Source organism: Apodemus sylvaticus, chromosome 11 (genome assembly GCF_947179515.1).
Source record: "Apodemus sylvaticus chromosome 11, mApoSyl1.1, whole genome shotgun sequence".
Taxonomy (NCBI): Eukaryota; Metazoa; Chordata; class Mammalia; order Rodentia; family Muridae; genus Apodemus; species Apodemus sylvaticus.
The window spans coordinates 43,277,618-43,303,568 of record NC_067482.1 but is presented as its reverse complement, the minus strand read 5'-3'; the positions used below and the strand labels follow the sequence as shown (position 1 = coordinate 43,303,568).

Genomic DNA, 25,951 nt, shown 5'->3' with positions numbered 1-25,951 from the left:
TTCCTCTTATCAGCAAATGCAGTCTTACTTACATCCATGCCCTTTTAAATCTAGTAAATCCATCTAAGAGGAAACTCCTTCGGTCCATGAGCACACAGAAAATGGAGAAAAGAAGGTGCTCTTGCCAGTATCCCAAAATACCTCTTGAGGGCCTTCTCTGGCCACTGCTGAGGGAAAATAATCAGAAAGCATCTTGCATGGTGAGACATAGAATTTAGTAAGAATCTGTTACCAGCAGAGACAACCTTGAATGTTGTTAGTTGTTCTGTGAAGAAACAACTGAAGTTCAGACCTATCCCAAAGCTAACACTGTTACCTAGGACAAGACTCTGTGTGCACCATTAGTTCACTTTCTGCAGTGTGTTGTACTTAGATAAAATGCTAACTGGACATCCAAATAGAGACACAAAACCACACAACTGTTAGTTAACTATTTCCTCCATTATTTTTCCATCAAGAATAACTTCTCTTTCAAAGATGGTTTAGAAAGCACGGCATTTGAATATGAGTATCCTAACAGGCCCTTTTATTAACTAAAATCCAGGTATGTGGGCTACAGAATTCACCCTTCTCATGCTTTCTCTCCTGGTGGGGAAGAATCCCCTTGCCTTGCCTTGCAGTTTTTGGCATTTGGAGCACACCAAGGATCTTACTTAAACTCATACCTTTTGGAAGCGCCCCCTGGGGGATAGAATGAGTCTTCAAGCAGCAGCAGCAGAAGCAGAGCCTCACAGCCCTTTGGTTGGCTTCCATTCCAGCAGAAAGCTGGGTTTTAACCCACAGATCTGATAACTGAAAAGGCCTGTTGAAGCCAATTGCTAACTACCTTCTTATCGGCAAAGGCCGCTTTATTTTACAGGTTTTCCCCTGTGAATGAAATAATAATTGTCAATAACTGTGGAACATTCTAGAATGGTGGAAGTTGAGGAAAGAAAGGTGTGTGTGTGTGTGTGTGTGTTCATGCGTTGTTGGGGCAATTTCTCTAAAATTATAGGAAGAAAACATTCAGAAATTACCTGATAGGATATGGATCATGGGACAAGGTAATGTTTTGCTGACAGGGTGTGATTTCTGGAAGCTAGAAGCACGATAGATTCTCCTTACAGCAGCGATTCCTTGTCCCCATTCAGAATGTGGAGGTGAGCAGCCTTTCGAAGAGGAGGTGCCTTTAAGCTCTCACCCTTGCTGAAGGGATGTTCAATCCCTCACAGGAGCTGCTCATTCAGATGTGGGATCCCCATATAGTGATGTTCTCACCTTTAAATCTTTTCCACTGTGTAGTTACATTTGGGCCTAACAAAATCGTATCGCAGAGGATGCAGCTTTATAAATCCAAATTACCAGAAGACTAGAGAAGATCAGGACAAACCCTGGTTTTTCCAGCTGTGGGATAGCCTTTGAGTCTGGTTTTGATTAAGACTACCCGTTTTCTAGGAATTGTGGTTTCTGTCAAATGCAGGCGGAAGGTACTGATTGGAGTTCTGGCTGAAGTTCTGGCTTGCTCTTAGAAAACCCGTAGAAATAGTCTTTGATATTGTCTGTGCAAATGCATTAACACATCAGAGCAGCTCAGTGAGGGTGCGTGTACGTTGCATGTCCACTGTAGCCCATGACCATCAACACAGAGAGGCATGAGCCGCTTGTGTGTGAATAACTGTAGTGTATTTGTGTTTTAAGCTGACTTTTCCAGGTTCTGTGAGTTAAACCCAAGCTTTTGTGTTTACATTAAACAGAGTTTTCTTTGTGGGTAGCATGGGATTATTTGATTTCTGGGTTTTAATGCAAACTTTATACCCTTTAGAAATATATGAAAGCTTTGATTTTTTTTTAAGTAGCTAATGAATGTTGCTAATTGTGTAATGACATTTCTCTTTCAGCATGACCAGCAGAAAGGTTTGGTAGACATGAATCAATTTCCCCCACAGTTTGTCTTTCCAGGCTGGTCACAGCATTCTCTCTCTGCCAGCCCTCTCTCTAATTCTGTATTTGATCTTGTAGATACGGTCCCAGAACTCCTGTGTCCGGTGACGCAGGGTGAGTGGCGTCGTGTTCATAGGATTACATTAATCACTAGCCTAAACTGCATGCTTCCCAGACTTACCACTAATCGGCATGCAGCAGATGTCGCAGCACAGTCGGCCCAAGGCACAGGAGGGGGTGCAGCGGGACCTCGGGTTCTGTGCAGGGGAAATCTCAGAGAGAGCAAGTTAAGCATGATGCTGGTGTGTAGCTGTTGCTTCAGCTTTGGCACTCGGTTTCCATAGCTTGGCATGCTCACGCCGCTCATAGGACTTGGACAGTGGGGTACCCTTCCTGAACCATTGAATTAGGGAAGGGGGCGTCATGAGCTTTGCAGTTTAACTCCTAATGCACTGGGTCTTAGCCTAAACAATGAAGTAGTCATTTCTACAGTCACTTTTTTCCCCCCAAACTAAAAAAAAAAAAAAAAAAAAAACTAAACCACTAATTATAGCTCCAGAAGCCCAAGTCTCTACCAGGTTGGAGTCATATAAACTGTGGGATATTCAAGACCCAAACATTGGGGTTTTGTTCAGGTTCCGAGGCATAGCAGGGGGTCAAGGGTATAAACCAGGCCCCGGGTTCCTCTGCGTGTCACTTGCTTCTCTTCCTGAACAGAGGTCTATTCCCTACCCGGCAACTCGCATCCCAGTTTGAGAAGAATCGTAATCATCCCCCTTCTCTGACCATACAAACTCTGTTCCAAAGTTGGCTTTCCCATAAGCCTCATTGTGCACTTGATATACAAGGCCAAAGTTTTTTCATAGTGTTCTTCTTGGGTCTGCTGATTGGTTTTCTGAGGAAAAGGAGTTAATATTTCAATCCAACATCAGTTGCACAAAAGTATCACGTGGCCTGACAGAGACCTGGCTATCACCGGAAGGGAGAATGCTACTTGCCGTCCTGACCCAACCTCCATGTCAAATCAGGGCGTAGAACCCACAGATGTCATTTCTACTGATGACAGTCATAATGGTATTTAGGCAGAGATGGGGGCCTTTAAACAGCTCTTTTCCCATCATGCTTTTCCCTGTGTCTGTGTTGAGGATGTCAGCCTAGTTTAGAGTCTTAACTCTGAGTACTCACATTCCATCGTCAACTTCTGATGGGCAGTCTAGAATTATCTAGTTATCTGGGCAACGGAACCTCCTCCGTGCTCCCCAAAATGCTGTTTAACCTGTGCTTGACTGACTCTGTGGAGCTAAGCAGATTGTAGAACTGAGACCTGGGCATTACTCTTAAATCCTCCAGTGGCAGTATTTCATATCGCTGTCAGGAGGGCGTGCGACTGAAAGGCCAAACCCTCCTTGGTCTGATGAACTGCAGCGCTGTGACAGGATGGATTTATGCCTCACAGACATGCAGCTGCCGTACAATTTGCTCAGAGTAGATCCCGGGGAAAGAAGCTACATTCAGAAGATTCTAGATCTTGCCTACACTTGCCTCAGAAACCTCAGCCACAGAGAAAGCTAGGGACTGTCTAAAGGGATGGGGTTTGGCACTCCCTTCTCCGTTGTTTATTAAAAAACAAACAAACAAACAAACAAACAAAATGTCCCTGTGGACCAGAAAGAAGTCAAGGAACTTCTTGTCTAGAGGTTTTATTTGAGAATATACAAAAGCACCAAATAACCGCTTAGAGCAGGCTCTGTGGACAGGAGTAGTCATTTTTAAAATAAAGCTGCGTGCTGTCTTTTAGTTTCTTTCCCTTCTCCCTTTCCCAAGATCTTTAAAGGCAATTACTGGCATAAACTACAGTTATCTACAGTTATTAATTGACATATTCTCAACATATAGCCCAATCAAAAGATAAAGTGTCCTGATAAAATATAAGTCAGGGTAGACCTTCCATAGGGTCTTCCATAGCGAAATCTCCACCTTCTGGCCAGTCAGGAATCTCTCACATTTCATGTCCTCACACTCTTCCTCGATGGCATCTTGTTCCTCTCCCAGCAGGGCTCTACCAGAGGGCCTGCATCTTGGGAATGTCACAGAGCATTTTATTCAGAGTTCTTACTTCCGATTGGACTTTTTCAGATTCTTTTATGGCAAGCTATTGATACTTCTTTTAAAAAAAAAATACAGAGAACCTGGGTAGGGGAGATAGTTCTTCCTGATATAGGAGAGTCCTGCTTAATCATCTGGCTTTTGGCCACATTTGGGCTAGGGTAAGTTGTAGCTTCACAGTGGAACAGAGATGGTAAATCAAGGCAAACTGGGGGCCTCGGCTGCTCCCTGATGCCCTGCTGGTGAATGAGCTGAATCCCACACTGAGAAGAAGCCAGTCATTTCCTCCCTACCCCTGCAGAAGCCACTGCTTCATAGCCACCTATTTGGACCAAGCTGGGATTCTGCCCTTTAGAACGCAGGCAGCCTCCTGCCTCTCCACAGCCTGTCTACTGGTCTGTGAGACATGCAGCTCAGAGATATTTATTCATCCGAAGGCTTTAATGGAAATTATAATTTTCCTTAAAATAACTGCTATATTATATATTTTAAAGGTAAGACCCTACCCCCTACCCTCCAAGCATAGGAAAAGGAAATATAAGAGTTTCCATCTAAAAAGGGGAAATCATTTGAAATGTAAATAAATTATATCGAATAAAAAAAAAGAGTTTCCATCTATTTCTAGAAGACCTACTTAACGTGAAAAAAAAACAAAAACAAAAAACAAAAACAAAACACCATGAGTTAGACTTTTCTACTTAACCGAATAAATTCCTGAACTTTTCTTAATGTTAACTTTTCAAATGTTAATAAGTACTGTAAAATAGATGAAAAAGATCACAGCCCTTTTCCCCTTTGAGGAGGAAGCTTATTTTTCTAGAAGCTTCAAGAACCAACACCAATACTACCAGGAGAGTAGCAAGAGCAACTTCCCACCATGTTTTGTCACCCCTGTACTAACAGAAGCCATATATATATATATATATATATATATATATATATATATATCCCTGCAGTTGAATTTTTAGAACATTCTGGAGGAAGATAGCCTTGAGTTTTAATCTCAGGTTAGATTCCAAATGTCTAGCACCTGGAGAAAGGGGTGGGGAACCCAGCCACTCATGCAGATTCCCCCAACAGTGCTGATGCCATATGCCCCTCTGATGCATGTCTTCTCCCAAGCCGCCCCCCTCAGCACCCCTCACCCTCCGCCATGCTAAGTTATCTTCAAAAAAATGGATTATCATCCTCTTCTATACCTAGGAGACTTAGAAGGTTTCTCCTTAACTTTCTTAACTCCTTAACTCCTAAACTTAAGCAAGTGCCTACTTAACTTTCTGAGTAAGTGATCTGTGTGAGCTGTTTGGTCTCAGAACTAATCTTTTATTTTATTTTTTCCCTTGGAGGGTTGGAGGGGGCTTTGCTTTCATCTCTACTTCTGTTTTACCCTGCTGCTTCAATGCTTGCTCATAACAGGTCTGTGTGAGCATCACAGAAAAGGCTCTGTGTTCTTAGTAAGCTCCTACAGAATTATCAACTGCAGGCACAGCCAAAAGGTTTGCTTTTCCTCATTACCTGCCCTTTCCCTTTCCCTTCAAAGAGTAAATTCAGAGGAATCCCATCAAAAATAAATCAAAAAAATTAGGAACACATTAGAGTGTAAAGTATACCCTCATTAATGTATTTATTTTATCTTCTTAGTGCAAAATGCCTTATTTTATTGATTCCAAGATGTACTATTAATTATGTAATTATATAAAAAAAAAAGAAAAAGAAAGAACCACAGCACACCCAGCATTAACTTAAATATGCAAAGGTGGTGTCTTGATCTTGAAGCCCTATAACTTTTTTTTTTAAGTGAAGAAATTGTCTCTGCGTGTGTAAATCAGGAAGCTCTCTCTTCACCACCAAGTGTAGTGTGAAATTCCACTGCAATGGAATGTCCCCGCCTGCCGCCACCCGGAACACATACATCCTCCCTAAATTATATACTTTTGAATGAGGGGAGTGCGGGCCTTTAGATACTTTCTCCTGCGCGCCCTTTTCCTGGCACCTTTCTAGAAAGCTCCCTGATACAGGGCCATCAATGAAGACAAAGACATCCCCTCTTGGCTGTGCTGCTGGTGGCCGCTTCCCGCGGCAGAGCGAAGAGGCGGCTCTCAGCCCGGTAGCGCCCCCAGGCGGCGGTGTGCAGTGGCGAAAAGGAGCCCGCCGCCGCCGCCGGCTCTCATCCGGCTTGCTTTTTTGTTTTTTGCTCTCTCCGCATCAGGAGCACGAGTATGTTTGACATGCGGTGTGAGGAGGAGGCAGCGGTGCTGCCGCACAGCAGGGCCCGCCAGGAGCAGCTGCAGCTGATAAATAGCCAGCTGAGGGAAGAGGACGACAAATGGCAAGATGTGAGTTCTGGCCAAGGCCGCGGGCGGTGGGGAGGGAATCAGCCGACCACCCGACCACCCGACTGGGAGGGTAACTTAGGACTTCAAAGTCATGCTGGAGAGGGCTGGTCCCAGCATAACAGACAGAGACCGCGCCAGTGTGAAGATTAAAGGAGAGGTATCCGCAGGTACTCTGGACCAAAGCTTGGTCACAAAGAGAAAGGGTGGGAGGCAGGCGACTAGGATAGGCGTAGAACTGTGGTGTGCTGTCTTTTAATATTCTATATTTAAGAGTGATGGATGTCGACGATGACTGCAGCTGTCAGCGTTAATTGTACCAGTAGCAGGCACTGTTCGAAATGCCTTGCTCTGGGAACTTCATCGTTTAGTGACTCTGTGTGTTAACAACGGTTTTCTTCCAGCATCCACAGATGAGTCCCAGCCCAACTAAGTCACTGCCCAAAGTTCCATAGCTAGTGAGTAGAGAGGCAAGATTCAAACCAGGAAAGGAAGGCACCAGAGACCAGCGATAGCTTAGAAGTAGTGTGCTGAGAGCAAAGAGGTAACACAGGACGAGCTTGGGGTTAGCAGAGAGAGGGGATCATTTTATTTAGCTCTCATTGAGTGGATCACTATTGTAAACCTGACTCCACCGTTGGTCAAAAAGTTGACTTCTCCAAAGTCAGCACAAAGTCATGGCAAGTCATCAGTGTCTAGCACCTAAGTGTCATCACATTTAATCCCAAGATTGTAAGAGTTGGATCAACCACCCCCACTTATAGAAGATAAAAATGAGTTCAGAGAGGCCAAGAAACACAAAACAATGCACGTGCTAAATAGACTGGGCTATCCCCCTGCTCCAGCTCATCCTTCTAACCCAGAGGCCGCTCACTGTGCTATAATTACCTGTAGAACAGGTCTCGATGCTCTCCTGAGGATCAGAGGAATTCACACATATCCAATCGGTGGATCTGTAAGACTCAACTCCAAAGCCACTTTTTCTGCCTTCACTGCTATCCAAGAGAAAGCTGTACATGAATCCCTACCATTCTGTTGCCAGGATATCGATTTCCAATGCAGAGGAAGACAGAAAAAAAAATGAAGTTTTCTATATTACCTTTAAGACAGTTCTGTCAAATTTGCCAAATGGCATGAACTTTGATTGCACGTGCCACAGCACACTGTCTCAATAAATTGCTGCCCTGTTAATGATAGTGTTCACACTATCTGTTTCTTTCCCTGCCTTCTAGGCATCCTTGTTTCACCCAGACTTTCACAGAATTGTGTGCAAGTGTCCCAGCATAGTGCCTTAGTGCTTATAGGTCCATGAGTCACAGAAAGGGAATTCCGTGCAGGCTGAGAATGAACATGGTATCCCCCTCTCCCCCCAGGACCTGGCTCGCTGGAAGAGCCGTAGAAGAAGTGCTTCTCAGGACTTAATCAAGAAAGAGGAAGAAAGGAAAAAAATGGAGAAATTGATGTCTGGAGAAGATGGGACAAGTGAACGGAGGAAAAGCATCAAAACTTACAGAGAAATTGTCCAAGAAAAGTGGGTCTTTCTATCGCTAGTGTGCAGTACTATCTAGTCATGCTTTCTCTAAGCCGTGCTGTTGTCAAGGCTCCAATGCTACTATTTATAGTTTGGTGTTTTTACTCTACCTTGGTGGGAATCGCTACAACTTTCCTACCTGTTTATTGCTCTTTTTCCCCTGCCCCATCCTGCAGAGAGCGGAGAGAGAGGGAACTGCACGAGGCTTACAAGAACGCAAGGTCTCAGGAGGAGGCCGAGGGGATCCTCCAGCAGTACGTCGAGAGGTTCACCATCAGCGAGGCCGTCCTTGAACGCTTGGAGATGCCAAAAATCCTGGAAAGAAGCCATTCAACCGAGCCAAACTCATCCTCCTTCCCGAACGACCCCAGTCCCATGAAATACCTGCGGCAGCAATCACTGCCCCCTCCCAAGTTCACTGCCACGGTTGAGACCACCATCGCTCGCACCAGCGTCCCAGAGGGCAGCGCGGCAGCAGGCACTGGGTCTCCAAGCAAAACCATCACTCCAAACACAGTGCCTATGCTGACACCCAGGCCTTACATGCAGCCCAAAAACTCTCAAGAGGTTCTGAAGACTTTTAAGGTAGGATGAACTCTTTGGGGAGTTGAGGAAGGAAACCAAACTGTGGGTAGGTTGTAGAAGGAGCCTTTTGTCAAACAAAAGCCAAACACATTTATCATGGACAATAATACACATATTTCAGGAGCTTGGACTTGCAGATACTTAAGGGGTGGGTGTTCCTCTCAGTTCTGTTGTTCCTCTTAGTGGGTTCCCTGGGATAGACAAGTCATCTGAAGAGCGAGGTCTGTTTTCTGCTGTGGTATGATGGTTTCTTATAGAACATCGTAAACAAATCATTTAGCAATACTCCAAACCTGTAGTTATCAGGATACACAGCAAACTCAGGCTGCATCTGCCTTTCGTTTAAATAGAAAAATATACAGCTATATCGTATAGGGAGAAATTGACACTCTATCCAAAGAGTTGCTACACTGGGGGAAAATAACATGTGATAGCTTGGAGCATACTTGCCATCAGGTAAGACAGGGTTCTCCTTGAACAGAAAGCTGGGCTGTGTTACTAGGGAGTCTATAAAATCATTCTGAGAACCAAAACCCTTTGGCAACCAAACATACTTGCATTTCCTCATAGTCCATCCAGTGTCTTCTGATATTACAGAGGAACACTTGGCCTGCATCTTAAGCTCCTTTAGCTCCAAAGAAAAAATCAGTTCATATTGTCCTTGCAGAAAAGTGGAATTCATCGCTGGGAGGTGTTGCCATTAGGGCTGGTGAGACGTTTGTCCAACCAACTAACCAAGCAGTGAGCTCAGTAGACCTTCATTGCTGGACTTCCGAGAGAGCTCAAAACCTGATGTTTAAATGTCTCACTTATGTTTAAATAAATCTAAATATATACATATATCTGTACCTTAAGCTTTGCTTTAAAAAAAAAAGATGAATGCCTGGCCATCTCATCCAGATTGATTTAAAAGGTTTGTCTCTAATAGGATAAAGACTGTACTTTTATTCTTCACGGCTCCATCTTAGCTAAGAGCTTGGGATAGATACCTAGGAAATGGTAGGCATTCAGCAAAAGTGGACAAATGAATTCTTCCTGAGATTCAAGAGAAATTGAACACTTATATACAACACACACACACACAGAGGCGTGCCGTGTGTGTGTGTGTGTGTGTGTGTGTGTGTGTGTGTGTGCCTAGCAGTGTCCTCAAGTGCCCCAAATATTCCTGGGATTCCTTTCACCTGGGGCCAGGAAAATGGATGGTGTAACCTTCCATGGAAGCATTATGTTGAGGAGGCCCAGAGCATAGGTGGGAATACGTTTATATAACTGGCTATGTAGGTATCTGATCACATCATTTAGAGATCTACTTCCTCTTATTTATGTTAATGGCATAATGTGACCTTGTAATGATTAGGATAGAAGAATTTATGACAGAATTAGGATCTGAGAAAACCTTGTCATTTTTGTTTGGTAGTATGTCTCTACTTCACTGTGTGTGTGCTTGTGTATGTATGTGTGTATGTGTGTGTGCACGTGTGCTTGTGCGTGTGCTCCCAACAGCAAGCCACTTTCTCAAAAATAAATGAACAGTTGTTGTCAAAGTAACCTATATATAGGACAATTGTTACTAGATTAGAGAGACAGCACAGCTTAGAAAAGTGCATGTGTGTATGCGTGTGTGTATGTCAGTGTGTGTGTCTATGTGCACCCACAACAGCAAGACCCTGTCTCAAAACCAAATGAATAAACTGTACCATATTTTTAGAAAGAAAAAAAAAGTAAAAAAAGATCAAGTGATACAATTTAGACATAATTTTCCAAAAACAATCTTGGTTCAGAATCACCATTTTAAAAAATGAAGGGGACAATAATACATTAGAAGTCACCCGGATCGCACTCAATAAGATAAACATACTGTTCATCTGTTTCCACCATATTCATGTGTGTGTGCTGAGTTGTGTTGCAAATTTCTTACAAGTAGCAGGTAATAAATCATGATGGCCAGTAGGACAAAGTGGACTAAGACAGCTAACGCCCAGCCCTTGTTCCGTTTCAGAGACTCTAGAAGACCCAATAAGAACAGCCAGTAGTGCGTGAGATGCTGCAGAGTCCTAAGCATTCTTTAGTCCTATAATCCCACAACACTATGAAGAAGGTCATTATGTTAAAATCTGCATTTTTGCACAGAGAGTCAGAAACGTGTGAGATTGCGTAGCTGTTGAGTGGCAGAGTCGGAATTGGATCATAGGTCGTCTCACCACAGACCATAGGCTCAACCATCAGGAAGGCGGCCATTTCCACAGGCCAGGCGAGCCCCCCCCACCCCATCATGCTTGCTACCCCCTCTCAATATAGAATGTGAAACAAAAACATTTCAATGAGCATGGACTTTTTCTCCTTGAGAAAAAAATAGAATTATAAAATTAAATAGAAAAAAATGAGATTTATTGTTATATAACATAATATCAGAATCCTTGCCTTCCACGATAACTTTATAAAAAAAAAAAAATCGTCCACAACAAGATAACCTTAAATGCTCCTGATCAGAGGATGCCCTGCCTCATTTTTATGCTAGCCAGAAGAAAACCGTTCAAATTATGGAATTGCCATCACAACCTAACCCAAATATGCGGCATGTATTTGTATTTAGGATTCCTTGATTGGGGGGTGGGGAGGCTGGAGGGATGGCTCAGTGGTTAAAAGCACTAGCTGCTTTTCCACAGAATCTGGTTTCAATTCCTAGCACCCACATGGCAGTTCACAACTGTCTGAAACTCTAGCTCCAGAGACTCTGACACCCTCACACAGGCATACATGCAGGCCAAATACCAATGCACATGATATAAAATATTTCTTTAAAAAAATTTAAAAGTGCATGCCTGTAAATAAGTATTTAAAAAAAAAAAACTTCCTTGTATTTCTCTAATTTCAAATGAAAGCACACCAAGAGTCAGGTGAACATGAAATGTCATCCAGTCATGAAGTGGACAAAGAGAGTCCCTTTTTGATGGCATGGACAGACAACGGACTTCTAGAACCCACGAAAGCTCTGGAGAGGTTTAAGACCAGGACTTCTTTAAGGCGATTCAGCTTGTGTTTGGTTATCGTCTTCGATTGCGTAATAGCGTGATTTCTTGTTCACTCTGGCTCTTGTAGGTACATGGGAAAGTCAGCGTGAATGGAGAAATGGCCCATGGAGATGAGGAAGGAAAGGAAAAAGAAAGCCCCATAGCAGCAGCCCCTAGCCCGTCCTTAACCAGGTCCCAGATGTTTGAAGGTGTGGCCACAGTGCATGGCTCTCCCGTGCATGTGACACAAGACAGCGACGGCGTTGGGATCAGCATCAGGAAGCCAAATTCTGCTCCCCAGGCACTGACAGTAAGAAGCACTGTTGCTCCTTGGGAAAATTCTATCATGTAATTGGTCTCTAGAATAAGTAGGTCATGACATTGTTTATTTCTTTCTCCTTGGGTATATACGATGGCTCTGGCTACATAGCATACGGAAGTACTGCAAACTACCAGACTTCAGCAATAAAAACTGTCTCTATCCTAGGGGATCAAAGTCCAAATCCAAGGTGCCAGCAGACTCTACACCTTGTGTTGGCAGTGATGGGGAGTCTGCCCTAGGCCTCCTCTCAAGCTCTTGACGCCTCCTGGCAGTCTTGACTGCCCAAGGCACATAGGCACATCACCCCAACCTCTGTTTTCCTCCCCACCCAGGTCCCCTTCCTGTGTGTGTGTGTCTGAGCCCAAGTTTCCTGTTAATAAGGAGATCAGAATGGCTGGATACCTCCTCCACTAACCTAAACCAAGCTCATCCGAAATAACCCTATTTCCAAATAAGATCATATTTGGAGGTCCTAAGGAGACACAACTCAGTCCATAACAATAGACTATAATTAAAGATAACATAATTTCAGAACAACAAATTTACTTTCCTTCATATTACTGGTGTTATAGATAAGCAAAGCTATCCTTAAAGTATCCCTTTTCTCTTATTTGTAAAAGACATCATTAGATTTGTTAATATAATTTGAAGATAGCCAGTGCCAAGCTGAGTGTGGTGGTACAGGCCTGTAATTCCACCAAGTAAGAAGCTGAGATAGGGGCTGGAGAGATGGCTCAGTGGTTAAGAGCACTGGCTGTTCTTCCAGAGGTCCTGAGTTCAGTTCCCAAACAACCATATGGTGGCTCCCAACCATCTATAGTAAGATCTTGGGCCATCTTCTAGCACTCAGTAGTATCTATCTACTATTTACCTACCTATGTACATCTATGAATGCTTTTATTAAAAAAACACAAAAATTTGCCAGGCACGGTGGCACATGCCTAAAATCCCAGCACTCAGGAGGCAGAGGCAGGTGGATTTCTGAGTTCGAGGCCAGCCTAGTCTACAGAGTGAGTTCTAGGACAGCCAGGACTATACAGAGAAATCCTGTCTCACAAAACCAAAAAAAAAAATTATTAAAAATACAACTAATTTCTATTAGCTTAAACTTTTAAATTCAAACTCATCTAAGGCAACAGACCAGTCTTCAAGGAACAAGTCAAAAAGGATAGGGTAATTTAAGAACAGTGAAATTCAAAATGGCGTGAGACTTGCCACTTTGAAGTATGCCGTGGCGTCAGGAGGGTCACACGTCCATGGCTCTCCCACCAGAAAGGCTCAGACTGGTTTTGCTCACCCAGTCCAAGTTGTCAGCACCCACAGAGGTACAGCCTCGGTCTTAGGGTCAGGCTGCTCTCAGCAGCAGCCCGCATCCCCCGTGTACAGTTCAAGGATAAAGACATTGTTGAGGTTTCCTCAGAGATTTGGTCTGGAGCTAAATTTGCTTCCCGCCTCCCCCCTCCCCCTCCCACACCCAGCAACAGGTGCTTTCTGGTCAAACTCATGCTGGACAGGACCGGATGGCGCCGTCCTTCTTCAGGGTTTGTCTTTTGAGGAATAAGTTCTTGCTGCGTGCTCTATGACAGAGACTCAGATGGGAAGAGACCAAAGTCATTTCTTCCCCAGGGTTGTAACCCAGGCGAATGCCCAGTTCCACCTGTGGACTATAATGTTGCTTCCGCCTATGGGGACGCCTTACAAAGCTGCAGGATTGGAGTGCTGAGCTCCCAGGAGGGAAGATCTTAACTAGTGAGATAACATTCACTTCTGCTCCTGCACTTAAGCTAGAAACTCCCGAGTCCTTGGACACCATAGGGCTGGGCTTGCCTTCCTGGGAATGTTAGCAATTCCACTTCCCCACCCTGCGCTGCTCAGGGGCATTTTCTAGATTCCCTTCATTCTGTCGGGATTACATACCCCACTAAGTGACTTACTTTAAAAGAAGCTACATCCCGTGTTATAAAATAAATCATGTGACTTCAGAAGCCTGTGTGTTCCCACAGGGGGGAACTCCTAGGAAAGGGGACCTCATGGCCTTTCTTCCCCATGGTCAGCATGACGCTAGGCAGCCTTGGAGTATAGGCCCAAACTCATGAGCAAACCTAGGGGTTTCTTTCTTGGGTGTATGTTTTTTTTCTAGTCAGGAGTAATTTCTAGTTGAGTAAACCTGAGTATTACAGAGTGGCATTTCAGGTCTGATCTCCAGTGCTGTGCACTCTTAAAGTTTGGTAGGAGTCATTCCGTTGGTCTCTGAGTGGATCTATCATTCGCCTATCTATCTTTATCTATCTATCTATCTATCTATCTATCTATCTATCTATCTATCTATATCTCTATCTATTATCTGATTATCTCTGTCTAACATCTATCATTTATCTATTTATGTGTTTATCTATCAATCATCTATCATCTATCTTCCTCTCTCTCCTACTAAACATGCATGTATGCATGTACATGTGAGTTTGAGTGTGTGTGTATATGTGTGTGTAAAGTTGTTAGCTGTGTTTTGTGGAACTTTGGTTCACTACTAGAAAGTTCTTCATATACTCTGGTTACTTAAGATTCTAAACCTTTCCACTCCAGCATGTTATCCGAGAGTCATCTTAAAGGACTCTCCTCTGGAGGGTTAGGCACATGGGCCATGCCTGTGTCACAGTGTTTGGAAGGCTTATTCAGGGGCATTGGTGTACATTTAAGGCCAGCCTAGCCCACATGGTGAGTTCCTGAACAGCTAGGGAAATGGTGAAATTCCATCTAGAAATAATAAAATAATTGCCTCTTTAAAAGAAGAATCAGTGTTTAGAAATCTGAATCCTGATTTTACTTCCTTCTCTGTTATTCCAAAGAAGCTAGCCACTTTATTCTTCCTGAAAAAGTGGAATGAATTGACCCTGGAGAAGGTTGGCGGCTGTCTGGAAGCAGGGTGCTGTACTTCTGAGCCTCCCAAGGATGGATGCCGGGTTGGACTTGCCTTTTCTGTTTCTGACTCATTTTCCCGGTTCCACGGGGCCATCAAAAGAATAGTGTTCTTCTTTGTAAATAGTGTCTTTCTTCCAAAAATTGCATTCTCAAACGAGACACTCTCTACAGAGGAGTAGCCTCACCCACCACTAAAATGTCACAGTTGCTTTAGGACAAGTTGGAACTGTGCAGAGGGCACAGTGGCAACAGTAGGCAGGAGTGTGAATTCAGAATGTGAGGTGAGCCCCAGGCGAGAGAGGCAGCGACACTCAGGCCCACCCGGGGCTCTGAAGTGCGAGTGGCAGTCTCCTCCCGGGCTGACGTGGGCACATGATGACATGCCACCTCTTTCAATTTTCTTCTACTTCATCTTTCTCTCGGATCTGCTGAAACCATGGTTTGCTTCCTGTATACATAGGTTGGATGTGAACTCTGTCATGATACTTAGGCTGTATCTACATAGACCATCCCATTCCAGACCCCTCCCACTAGGCTCAGCTCTGTAAGAATAGGATTATAATAGTAACCACCGTGCAACTGCGTGCCTGCTTACTAAGGAATGAGTGAAGACACACTCTATGCCCAAGTGTTTAGAAAAGAAAAAGAAGCAAACTTCCTGATATTTTAGATACATAGAGATAGATAGATAGATAGATAGATAGATAGATAGATAGATTGATTGATTGATAGATAGGTGATAGATATAGACGTAGACATAGACATAGATATATCTAAAGAAGTATATCAAACAATATATAACTAAATGCTCGGGTTATAGACTAAGGACACCAGAGGAATATAATAAGATGACAAAGACTAGGTAAGATCAGCATAGACAGGACGCAGTCTGGGAAAGTTCTGTGGGGGATGTGGACTTTGAAGCCTGACCTTCGGTGTGGATATTTGATTGAATTGGAGAACAGTTGCAGCTCTTCCACATAGTGGGGATTTTATTTTATTTTTTTTATGAAGTCCTTTCCAGACAGAGACCCTGCTTCCCCTCCCTCCCTGTTCCCTGTGAGATCTTTCCGAGTTTAGTTTCTCTCTCCATCTCTATTAGAAGCCCAATAAAAACCTAGCACCTTGCATTTTAAAATACTGGCTTATGTTAGAAGGTCCTGTGGTAACACATGTACAGGGTCCAAGAATACAGGGTTGAGAAGGAATTGAAATGCTTTCCTGAGCTGAAGATGAGCCGATCCTTTGTTTGTAGCCCTATTGGATGTCGTGCTTTGTCTCCATGATGTTCTGTTGACTGTCAACTTGACAGGTTCTAGAGTCACCTAGGAGACAAACCTCAAGCATGCATGGGACTGGGTTAGCGGAGGTGCGAAGACGCATTCTAAATGTGGATGGCGCCATCGAATAGTCTGGGGTCCTGGACTGAATAAAAGGGAGAAGGAGAGCTGAGCGCCAGTATTGTCTCTGCTCTGACAGCAGCGGCAATGTGACCAACAGCCTTGTGCTCCTGCCGCCACGTATCCCCTTAGACTAGGAGCCGAAGGCAGCCTCCTAGTATTTTTCAGCTTTCGCCATGTATTTTTATCACAACAAGAGATATGACTAATACAACCTCCCTCAAAGCTATCTCCAAGCATGGAGATACCAATGGTGGTGGTTTCTCCATTGGTGGTGGTTTCTGTCCATGGTCAGTCGTACTTACATTTGGATCTCTGCTTGCTGATCTGAAAATGATCCTCTCCTAAATTACCCTAAGAACTCCATGCAGTAGGCCAAGCATGACCTGAGCATGTTTAAGTGTCTGACATCAGCTTATGTATAGAAGGAAGCAAGGGACTACTGTTACATATACTAATGCAGGTCAGATAGTTACTGGGAGACTGCATGTCTGCCAAGCACTTAGCTTGATGTCAAGGTGACTTGTAGATCACAGGCACCCTTATTTTTTTTTTTTTTTTGTATTTTTTGTATTACCATTAACAAGTGCACGGTAAAATAGTATTTTTCCCTCTAGAAACACAAAATAGAGATATAAAGATTTGGGGGAGTTTACATATGATTATAGAAATTACCATTTTGAGCAGGAGTGAATTTTATATGCATGAGATGGATTCCTTGTCTTCTTCCAGCTGCTGGTGCTGGTCGGTCAGTGCAGTTCATTCTCTAAAAGTCATGCAGCTGTGAACAGCTCTTTCTAGAAGACTCTACCAGTGATACTCTTCCCCTGGCTCTTTTTGTATCTGTTGTGGTCCCCGGTCTGGGATTGTTTCTACCACCTGGGATCCCAAAATTACATTCTCCAGGCACAGGGACCCTCTGTCGCTCCATTTCATGAAAGCTAACCAAATCTCTCTCACACTCATCCCAAATGCTGGAGTCCCGGTGGTCGGTGGCAGCTCCTGTGTGTGAGCCATGCTCAGCTCTTGGGTATCTCAAGCACTCCGTGAGCTTTTCACAAACTGACCGATGAGGTGGGTCTGTTTGTCCCTTGTCTTGAAAAGGCTTGTGGCCTTCCTTAGAAAAAAAAAAATCAGCACTTTCCTTTTGTTTTCTGATCCAGGGGAACAATCAGACCTTTCTTGCTCCTTCTGCTTCTCAGTGAGGGCAGGGCAAAGGCATCCGAGTAGGCGCTGCTTGCCTTGCCGTTGACACCAACTGCAGATTCCTGTCAAATGTCGACAGAAATCTCTTCAGAAAGTGTTTTCCCCACTTCATCTTACGTTTGGTAGAAGTGATCTTGAGGTTGGTAGATTAATGTTTTTGAAAATCTAATACTAACCTATATCTGTATATAGATATTGTTTAGCAATTTCAAGATGATATGCACCAGAGGAGATAAATTGAACCTGGCCCATCCATCTTCAGTGGTTTGAAAAGCATCATGTAGATAGCATGGTCTGTGTGTGTATGTGTGTGTGTGTGTGTGTGTGTGTGTGTGTGGCATTTAAAGCGTGCAGAAGTGGATCTCCTAGCTTGCTGTTTCTCCTAATGGTGACAGATTCCTAAGGTAAAAGGAGCATCACAGCATATGTGGCACTGGGTCATAGTGCCAGGACACCAATACACTGTTTTCCAGGCTTGTGTCCAGTTAGTGAAGCCTGGAGCCAGAAAAATCTCTCACCATCCCAGAATAGTCCCAGGAAGGTCCTTGGACATCACCATTTAAACGACAGAGGTCAAACGACAAGCTGGAGCTGAGGTCTCAGGCTGGCTCTCACCCTTCTGCTGTCCACCCTATGATTGCTCTCTGCCAGTCTGACAAGGCCGTCGTTCAGGGGGGCCGCCGGTAGCTAGGTAGATTTTTGTGGCTAAATCATGTGATTCCGAAGCCAGGAATCTGCCGCCTCCTGCCTCTGGTGTTGGGGCGTAGTCAGGCGGTAAGGCTAGTTTGGATGGAGTTCTTGGTGAAGGGGAAGCCAACTCCTGGCTTAGCCTCACGCAAACCCTTCTGTGTGCTCATTCACCCCTGTCCAGGACTCTGTGTTTGTTTGTTTGCTTTCACCCTCGAAAAACTGTTTCCAGTCGGAGGACGGAAGACCTATCTTCTGAGCTGTAACCAAAGGGACAGACGCAGGAGTCAGAAGGCACACTTGCCAGCAAGGGTGTGTTTTAGCAGCAGACCTCTGATTCTATCAGGGCTGGTTAAGACTGCCAACTTTGAACTCATTTCCTTGGATGTGAGTCCATTAATACAGAAATAACAAGCATTCGGGATGGAGAAGCCAGACTTGAGTTAATTAAAGCAGCTCTGGGAATTTCCCTTCATTACAGATAGTCTTTTGTGGGTTCCAGAACTCAGAAAACTTTGTAGAAAAATATAAGGTGCCCCTTACATTACCACTGCTAAATTCATTTTTAAAAAATAGACCCTTCTTTCTCTTGGTGCATATAAAAAGTTTTTAAGTTGAGTTACGGCTCCCACCCCCACCCCACCTCTTTCTCTCCCCTGAATATATTGCTAGTGGTGGCTTGATTTGGGTGAATAGTATGTATTTAAGCAAAGTTCTTGAGCATGGATTGCATAGATAATGCATTTATTGTAGAACGTCATTTGTTTTCCGCCCTTGGCACTCTGAATGGCCGGCTGGCTGGGGACAGTACGGTCTTGGCTGCTCTGGAGCTGACTGAACTGCCTCCTGCCCTGAAGGATTCCAGGAAGTTCTAACCTTCTGCTGAATAATGAACAGTTGGTACAGGACAGAAAAGGAATTAGAAATGGCAGTTTGGATTGTTTCTGCAGTGAACTTGAAAGTCTCAGGTACTTAGTTACTTCTTATGGGCCAGAAACTCTAAATCCTGAGAGACCTCCAACGGTAAATGTGGCTGTCAGGCCACTGAGGACATGGGGAGAGGATTGGCCCTGCTCAGGGTTTCCACCGCTCTTGCTCCTGGCACTGGGACCCTTGCGAGCCACTTACCTTCAGCCTTTGTGAAGGGAACTAGGCTGAGACTGCCTAAGATCAGGCGTTAAATGCTATGGTCCAAGTCAAGGCCTCAGCAGCAATGATGCCTGTTAAATGGGCTAAATATTAACCATGGTAACCGTATTACAGCCATTATGAACCATACCGAATACCAGGATGTAGGTTCTTACCGATCATTTCAGGGTAAAAATACCTTAGAAACCTGAGAAGTCTCAAAGGTAGATATCTGTTAGCCAAGCATGGCTAAACTATTACTGAGACGTGCTATGGCAGCTATATAACCCTGGTGTGGTAATTAATGCTGGTGCATCGCGTCCTGTTAGCATGATGCATTGTGTTGAACGGGCTTCAGCAATTGTCTCATACCATTGAATCCATTGGCACACTTTCTGTGTTTCAACGTCTGCAAATCACGAGTGCTCTTACAGTCCACAGTGTGTCATGTTTTACAGCGTGTTTTCTTTCTCAGTAGTGCCTGAAATAATGCAGCTCGAACTGGATAGCATCTCAAATCGCATAAATTATGTTCATTTTTTTGTTCAGTTGTAGGATCCGGGCCCTGTTAGTAGTCACTCTGTCCTAGTGATTGGAAACATGAGCGTTCTCAAGAGGTTCCTTCATCAGTATTTAGCTTCAATTTGTTTTCCAGCTTTAGATAGTTTTCTATAATTTAATATGTTTGGAGAAGGAAGCTAAGATCCAGTAGTCCTGTCAGTATTTTATATATTATCATCATAAAGCAAAAATACCATGGAGTCTCAATGTGTCTAGTTGCGTTAGAGTGAACTTCAAACGAAAAAGTCCAACTTATTCCTTGATAATGTTAGACTGCTTGATTTTCACATATGTGAGTGCACACACATACATACCATAAACATACACACCATATATATAACATACACACACATGTATGCTCAAACACACATAGATGCACATGTATGTAGAGCCTCTGCATAATATAAACATTTTGATTGGTTATTTTCATTCAAGTTTCCTTAAAGAAATTCAATCCAAGCTTCTTGGTACGACTAAAAGATGTCTAAAAATCCATTAAATAATATTAATGTGGTGGTTATTTTCTGTCTGTATTTTTCTTATTGACAGTGGTTTTGGACATTGCTTGTCTCTTTGTTTTTGTGATACTGAGGGTCAGACCCAGAGCCTTGTGTGAGCGAGCCTTGCAAGCATTCCACCGTTTGTCTAACCCTTAGGACTTCTCATTTCACTTGTCTCACTAATTTGGCCTAGGCAGGGCTGGAACTTGTGACCCCATGCACCACCACAACTGACCTGCCTAAGGGTTTTAAAGTCAGCCTCAAGTCTAAAGTCTCAACTGTTTGAGAGGCTGAGGCAGGAGGATTGCAGGGTCTTTCTGGCTACAGAGTGAGTTCAAAGATGGACTGAGCAGACCCTGAATTGACATAGAGAAAGGGCCAAGAATGGGGTGTGGCTCAGTGGTGAACTGTTTTACTTGCATATAGGAAGTTCTGTTGAGTCCGCAGTACTAAAAAGGAAAAAAACTACATTTTTACCTTGATAGTACACTCTTTCCATCTTGGTATATGATTGCCCATCATTACAAAACTCCAGTCTAATTATGAGTATTTCAAAATACCCCATCCTCCAAAAGAAAAAAGTCAATTTTTCTCACTAGATACCGTTATAAAATCTTTAAGAAGTTTGAAAGGTTTTGGCTTAAAATTCTATTTTTTAATTAAAACTTTTACATTTATTTATTTTGTGTGTATGTATATACATATGTATGTATATATGTATTTATATATGTATGTGTGCCTATATGCATGTATGTATATATATGTATATACATGTGTACACATGTATATATGTATATACATATGTATGTATGCATGTATGTGCATGTATGTATATACATGTGTGTCTGTATGCATGCATGTATATGTATGTGTATATGTCTGTATGTGTATATGTATGTCTGTATGCATGATTATATACGTATGTGTGTCTGCCTATATGTATGTGTGTCTGTCTAATATGTATGTGTGTTTGTATGTATGTGTGTCTGTGTGTATGCATGCATGTATATATAATATGTATGTGTATATATATGCATATATGTATATATATATGTATGTATGTACTATGCGTGTCTATATACATGAGGGCACAAGCGTGGATATCTGAGAACAACTTGAGAAAGGTGTTTTGTTCCTGGGAGATGTTTTATGAAGTATTTAATAATACCTGTTCTGAAAACCAATATTAGCTTTTATCCAAAACCCTTTTAAAGTTTATAAAATGCTTTATAATGAATGACTAAAAATTCAACTTTAGTCTTTTACATGAAACTTCTACTAAAACGAAATAAGTAAAACAGAGTCATTGACTTGCTGTCTTTGGCACAAGTCTTCCAGATACACATTTTGTTTAACCTTTCACTAATTTTTGTTGAGCAAGAAAATTTTAGACCTAACGCTACAGTCAGTTCCCCATAAAAACAGTGTAAAACTACACTGATTGTTTTCTGATGGTAGAGCATTTATAAAAGTGTGAATAAGGAAATGGAAAAATAATTCCAATGTAAACACATTTAAAAAATAAACACTACTAACATTTTCTATTTTCTTGGGGCTGTACATTTCTATTTTTATAGTTTTAGTTAGCATAAAATAATGGGCTTCATGGTGACACTGTATATATACACTGTGCGTGGCCCCTGAGTCTCCTCCCCTATTGCTGTCTGCCGCCATCCCCCACCCCACACTGGGCCACTACTTAGTCTTCTTTTACCTTTGTGCCACATACACATGTGTCATAGATATGTATGTGGGTACACATCCTTGTGTATATAGATGTGTACATTGCATATTTTAATTTATATACTAAGATATACATTTATATGTGCATAGGCATATATATATATAATTTTGCATATGTAGACATAGTGCTACATATATGTGTGAACCTTAAATATTGTAACTCTACCCTGAATAGCAGTAATCTTCACACCTCACGGCCGTATATTGGGTCTCGTGTGATTGTCTGTTGTCTTCTTTGGCTGTTCTTGGGGGTCAGACAACCCCAGGGACTCCTGAATGCACTCCCACTGAGCAATGCCCCCAGCCTGCTAACATCTAATTTCCAGTGACTCTGTAATGTGGGACTCCCCTTTATGGTCCTAAGTAATTCAACCATTCCCCATCTGTTGAACATTGAGGCTGGGATGCAATTTACTTTAACCATGCAGCTGACAGCAGCGAGGCACTGCTGTGAGAGAGACTACTTACCACGGTGTGACAACAGAATGAACCCCATGTCAAGGAGACGCCTTAAAAACGCTAGTGTTCAGAGCCACAGGCCCTATGCCTAGGACGGCCAACTAAGAGGTGCATTATCCTTTAAAAATCAAAACAAAATCCCCTCTGCTGGTGACAGGACCCACAACCAACTTGAAAGGATTCAGGGATGACAGTGTGGTAACTTTGCTTTATGATATTTGATGGTAGGACCAGGGAAGAAGTGAGGGTGTGGGGAAAGAGGGGGGCTGAGGAGAGCCAGCTTGTTGCTGCCCGCTGGTTCCGGCTCACAAACGTCTCTTTCCAACAAAGTAGACTCCAGCGTAGCGCTGCCGGGAAACAGGAGACAGTTTGCGCCGGGGAGCCCACCTTGTTGGCTTGAAAATTACTATTAAGGAAGTGGCCTTTGCGTCCTAGAACTTTCGAGGGCTTGGTTTATTCCAGAGGGGAAAAAAATCTTTTTCAGGCAGCCTCTGAGGAAACTGAATCGAACAGCCAAGAGGTTGAAGACGGTGAAGAGAGGTCACAGGATGTGGAGCTGGACTCGGCAGGTTTGTTTCAGAGCATGCTAGTTTTCAGGTAAACCATGGTGACTTTGTTATGGACCGGTGAGTTTTTCCTACTAAACTCAAGGGGAGTATCAGGCTCTGTGTGGTTGTGCTGCCACCTAGAGGTGCTGCGGAGAAATTGTGGCTGTGACTTTAATGTCCCTGTAAAAATGTCCCGGCCTTTATACTCTTGGTATTTAATTTCCTAAAATAAAATAATCTCCATTAAAAAAACACTTAATTCCTTTATAGAAATAATTCAAACACTGGGTTGTCCTAGTTGTTTTGTGGTGATTGTGATAAACAGCAACTTGGGGGAGGAAAAGGAAAGGGTTTGTTTTTATCTTAAAACTCCCAGACCACAGTCTGTCCATCAAAGGGGTTCGGGGCAGGAGCTCAGGTCGGGAACCTGGAGGCAGGAACTGAAGCAGAGACCATGGAGGGACACTGCTTACTGGATCCCTAGCTTGCTCCTATGCAGCCCAGACCCACCTGTATGGGATGGCACCCTCATACAAGGCTGGGCCCTCACACACCAATTAGCAATCAAGAACAGGTTCCAAGGACACGCCTACAAGCCACTCTGACCGAGGCAATTCCTCGACCATCTTTCCCTCTTCCCAAGTGTGTCAAGTTGACATCCAGGATTAACCATCCTCAAGGTAACATCTTATAGCCTTCACAGCAGTAGATAAGGCATAGACCAAAATATACATAATAATTGTGCCAATGGTATGGCCTGGTAGTAGAATAGTAAGGCCCTAGATATCCTTATAAGATTTTCTACACATTTCTTTTGGTAAGTATGCAAACTCCTCTTCCATCACCAAAGTATTCTTAAACGGCATTTAAAAAAGCCATTACTAAAAACAATAGCAAAAGATTTTCGAAGATTTTCAAAGCTTAGTTAGACTAGGGTTCCACACCTGGTACACCCCCTCGCAGGGTGACCTTTCCACCGCCGCCTCGAAAGTGCATCTAATTCTTTAGATATCGGAGAACAGCTTGTTTCTCATGCATTATATCTGTCTACCCCTCAATCCCTAACACAATCCAGTTTAGGAAATATAGCTTTAAAAAAGAAAGGTGCTGGGGAGACAGCTCAGGGGGTGAAGTGTATAAACCTGAGAACCTGAGCTGGGACCCCCAGAAACTCGGAGAAAGCCGAGCACCACGCCCGTGACCCCAGCACTAATGGGGCAGAGGCAGGTGGCCCCAGGGCCTGCTGACCAACCACGCTACCTGGACAAAGGGATCTGCCAGTTTCAGAGAGAAATTCTATCTCAGAAAATAAGGTGGGGCTATAGAGGAAGCCGTAATAGAGGAAATCAGTCTCCGGCCTGCAGGGGAGCGCAGAACAAGGAAAAGTTAGTTTGTCACTCAGTCACAAGCACAGACAGGTCATTAAACATTTTGTGACACATGCTACTCAGGTGTGTGTGACTGTTAGGAGCAGCCTTTCACAGGAGGGCAGTTTGATGAGAATCCTGCTATCCTGGGCTGTTTGCCGTGTGTCCTTCTGTGGTGAGCCATCTTGTTGTAAGGAGGGGGGACTCTGATGAAAGGGTCATCGTGAATTTGAAAGAAAATGGTCTTTTGTGTGATTTCCTTTTGCTCCGTCTCCACCTGTGACCACCACCCTCCAGAGCCCCAGCATTTTACGACAACTGTGACTCGGTGCAGCCCAACGGTGGCCTTGGTAGAGTTTTCGTCCAACCTGCAGCTGAAGAACGAGGTGCCAGAACCAGACCAGAAGAAGCCAGAAAACGAGATGAGTGGGAAGGTGGAGTTAGTGCTGTCACAGAAGGTGAGGCCAGGGTGGGGGAGGAGTTAAACCCAGAGGTTAAAGGTTAAAGGGTTTCAGGCAGCCATGACACACTGCTTCCAGGGCAGACAGCAGGTGTGAGGGCTGTTTTCCTTACTTGTCTTTAATCTGTAGTTCTCTCTAAAAACCATATTGTATGTTCATTACACACGCACACACGCACACACACACACACTCACACAATCACCATGCTCACACTCACACTCACTTTGTAAAGAGACACCATGACCAAGGCAACTTATAAAAGAAAGCATTTAATTGGGGGCTTGCTTGCACTTTCAGAGGAAGAGTCCACGATCATCTTGGTGGGAAGTGTGGGATCAGATAGGTAGGCCTCATTCTGGAGCAGTAGCCTAGATCTTACACCTGATCTATAAACAGGAAGCAGAGGAGGCAGGGGGAGAGGCAGAGACACAGAGATGGAGAAACAGAGAGACAGTTGGAGAGACTAGGCCTGGCTGTGGACTTGTGATACTTCAAAGCCATCACCCTAAATGACACCCCCTGTCTTAATCACTTAATCTGTCTTAATTCCTGCACAAACATCGTGACCAAGAAGCAAATTGGGGAGGAAAGGGTTTATTCAGCTTACACTTTCCACACTGCTGTTCATCACCACAGGAAGTCAGGACTGGAACTCAAGCAGGTCAGGGAGCAGGAGTTGATGCAGAGGCCATGAAGGGATGTTCCTTAGTGGCTTGCTTTCCCTGGCTTGCTCAGCCTGCTTTCTTCTTCTTCTTCTTCTTCTTCTTCTTCTTCTTCTTCTTCTTCTTCTTCTTCTTCTTCTTCTTCTTCTTCTTCATCATCATCATGGAACATTTCACGAATCTGCATGTCATTCTTGCTCAGGGGCCATGCTAATCTTCTCTGTACTGTTCCAATTTTAGTATATGTGCTGCTGAAGTGAGCACCAGCTTGCTTTCTTACAGAACCCAAGCTACCACCTACACTACCCCCTGCCTTGATCACTAACTGAAAATGCCCCACAGCTGGATCTCATGGAGGCATCTCCTCAACTGGAGCTCCTTTCTCTGTGATTACTCCAGCCTGTGTCAAGTTGACACACAAAACCAGCCAGTATATCCTCTAACAAGACCACACCTCCTAGTCCTTCCCAAAACTATTCCATCAACTAGGGAAGACCCATTC

General features: G+C 43.6%; 1 protein-coding gene and 1 non-coding gene across 15 annotated transcripts in view; one reads left to right on the top strand and one right to left on the bottom strand.

The window, feature by feature from the left end:
• Positions 1–25,951, top strand: part of Limch1 (LIM and calponin homology domains 1) — a 308,704-nt gene that overhangs the window by 253,012 nt on the left and 29,741 nt on the right. For 9 of the 14 annotated variants that reach the window (XM_052198322.1, XM_052198330.1, XM_052198323.1 and 6 more), the window contains 7 exons: positions 1,999–2,034; positions 6,236–6,362; positions 7,733–7,890; positions 8,067–8,475; positions 11,575–11,796; positions 22,896–22,980; positions 24,624–24,784. In XM_052198322.1, the coding sequence (XP_052054282.1) occupies positions 1,999–2,034; positions 6,236–6,362; positions 7,733–7,890; positions 8,067–8,475; positions 11,575–11,796; positions 22,896–22,980; positions 24,624–24,784 (1,198 nt within the window). The remainder of the gene's footprint in view (positions 1–1,998; positions 2,035–6,235; positions 6,363–7,732; positions 7,891–8,066; positions 8,476–11,574; positions 11,797–22,895; positions 22,981–24,623; positions 24,785–25,951) is intronic. The other 5 variants (XM_052198325.1, XM_052198324.1, XM_052198321.1 and 2 more) reach the window with 1 other exon arrangement.
• On the bottom strand, positions 25,607–25,713 carry LOC127696974 (U6 spliceosomal RNA). The gene has a single exon (XR_007980395.1). It is a non-coding gene; the product is annotated as a U6 spliceosomal RNA (small nuclear RNA).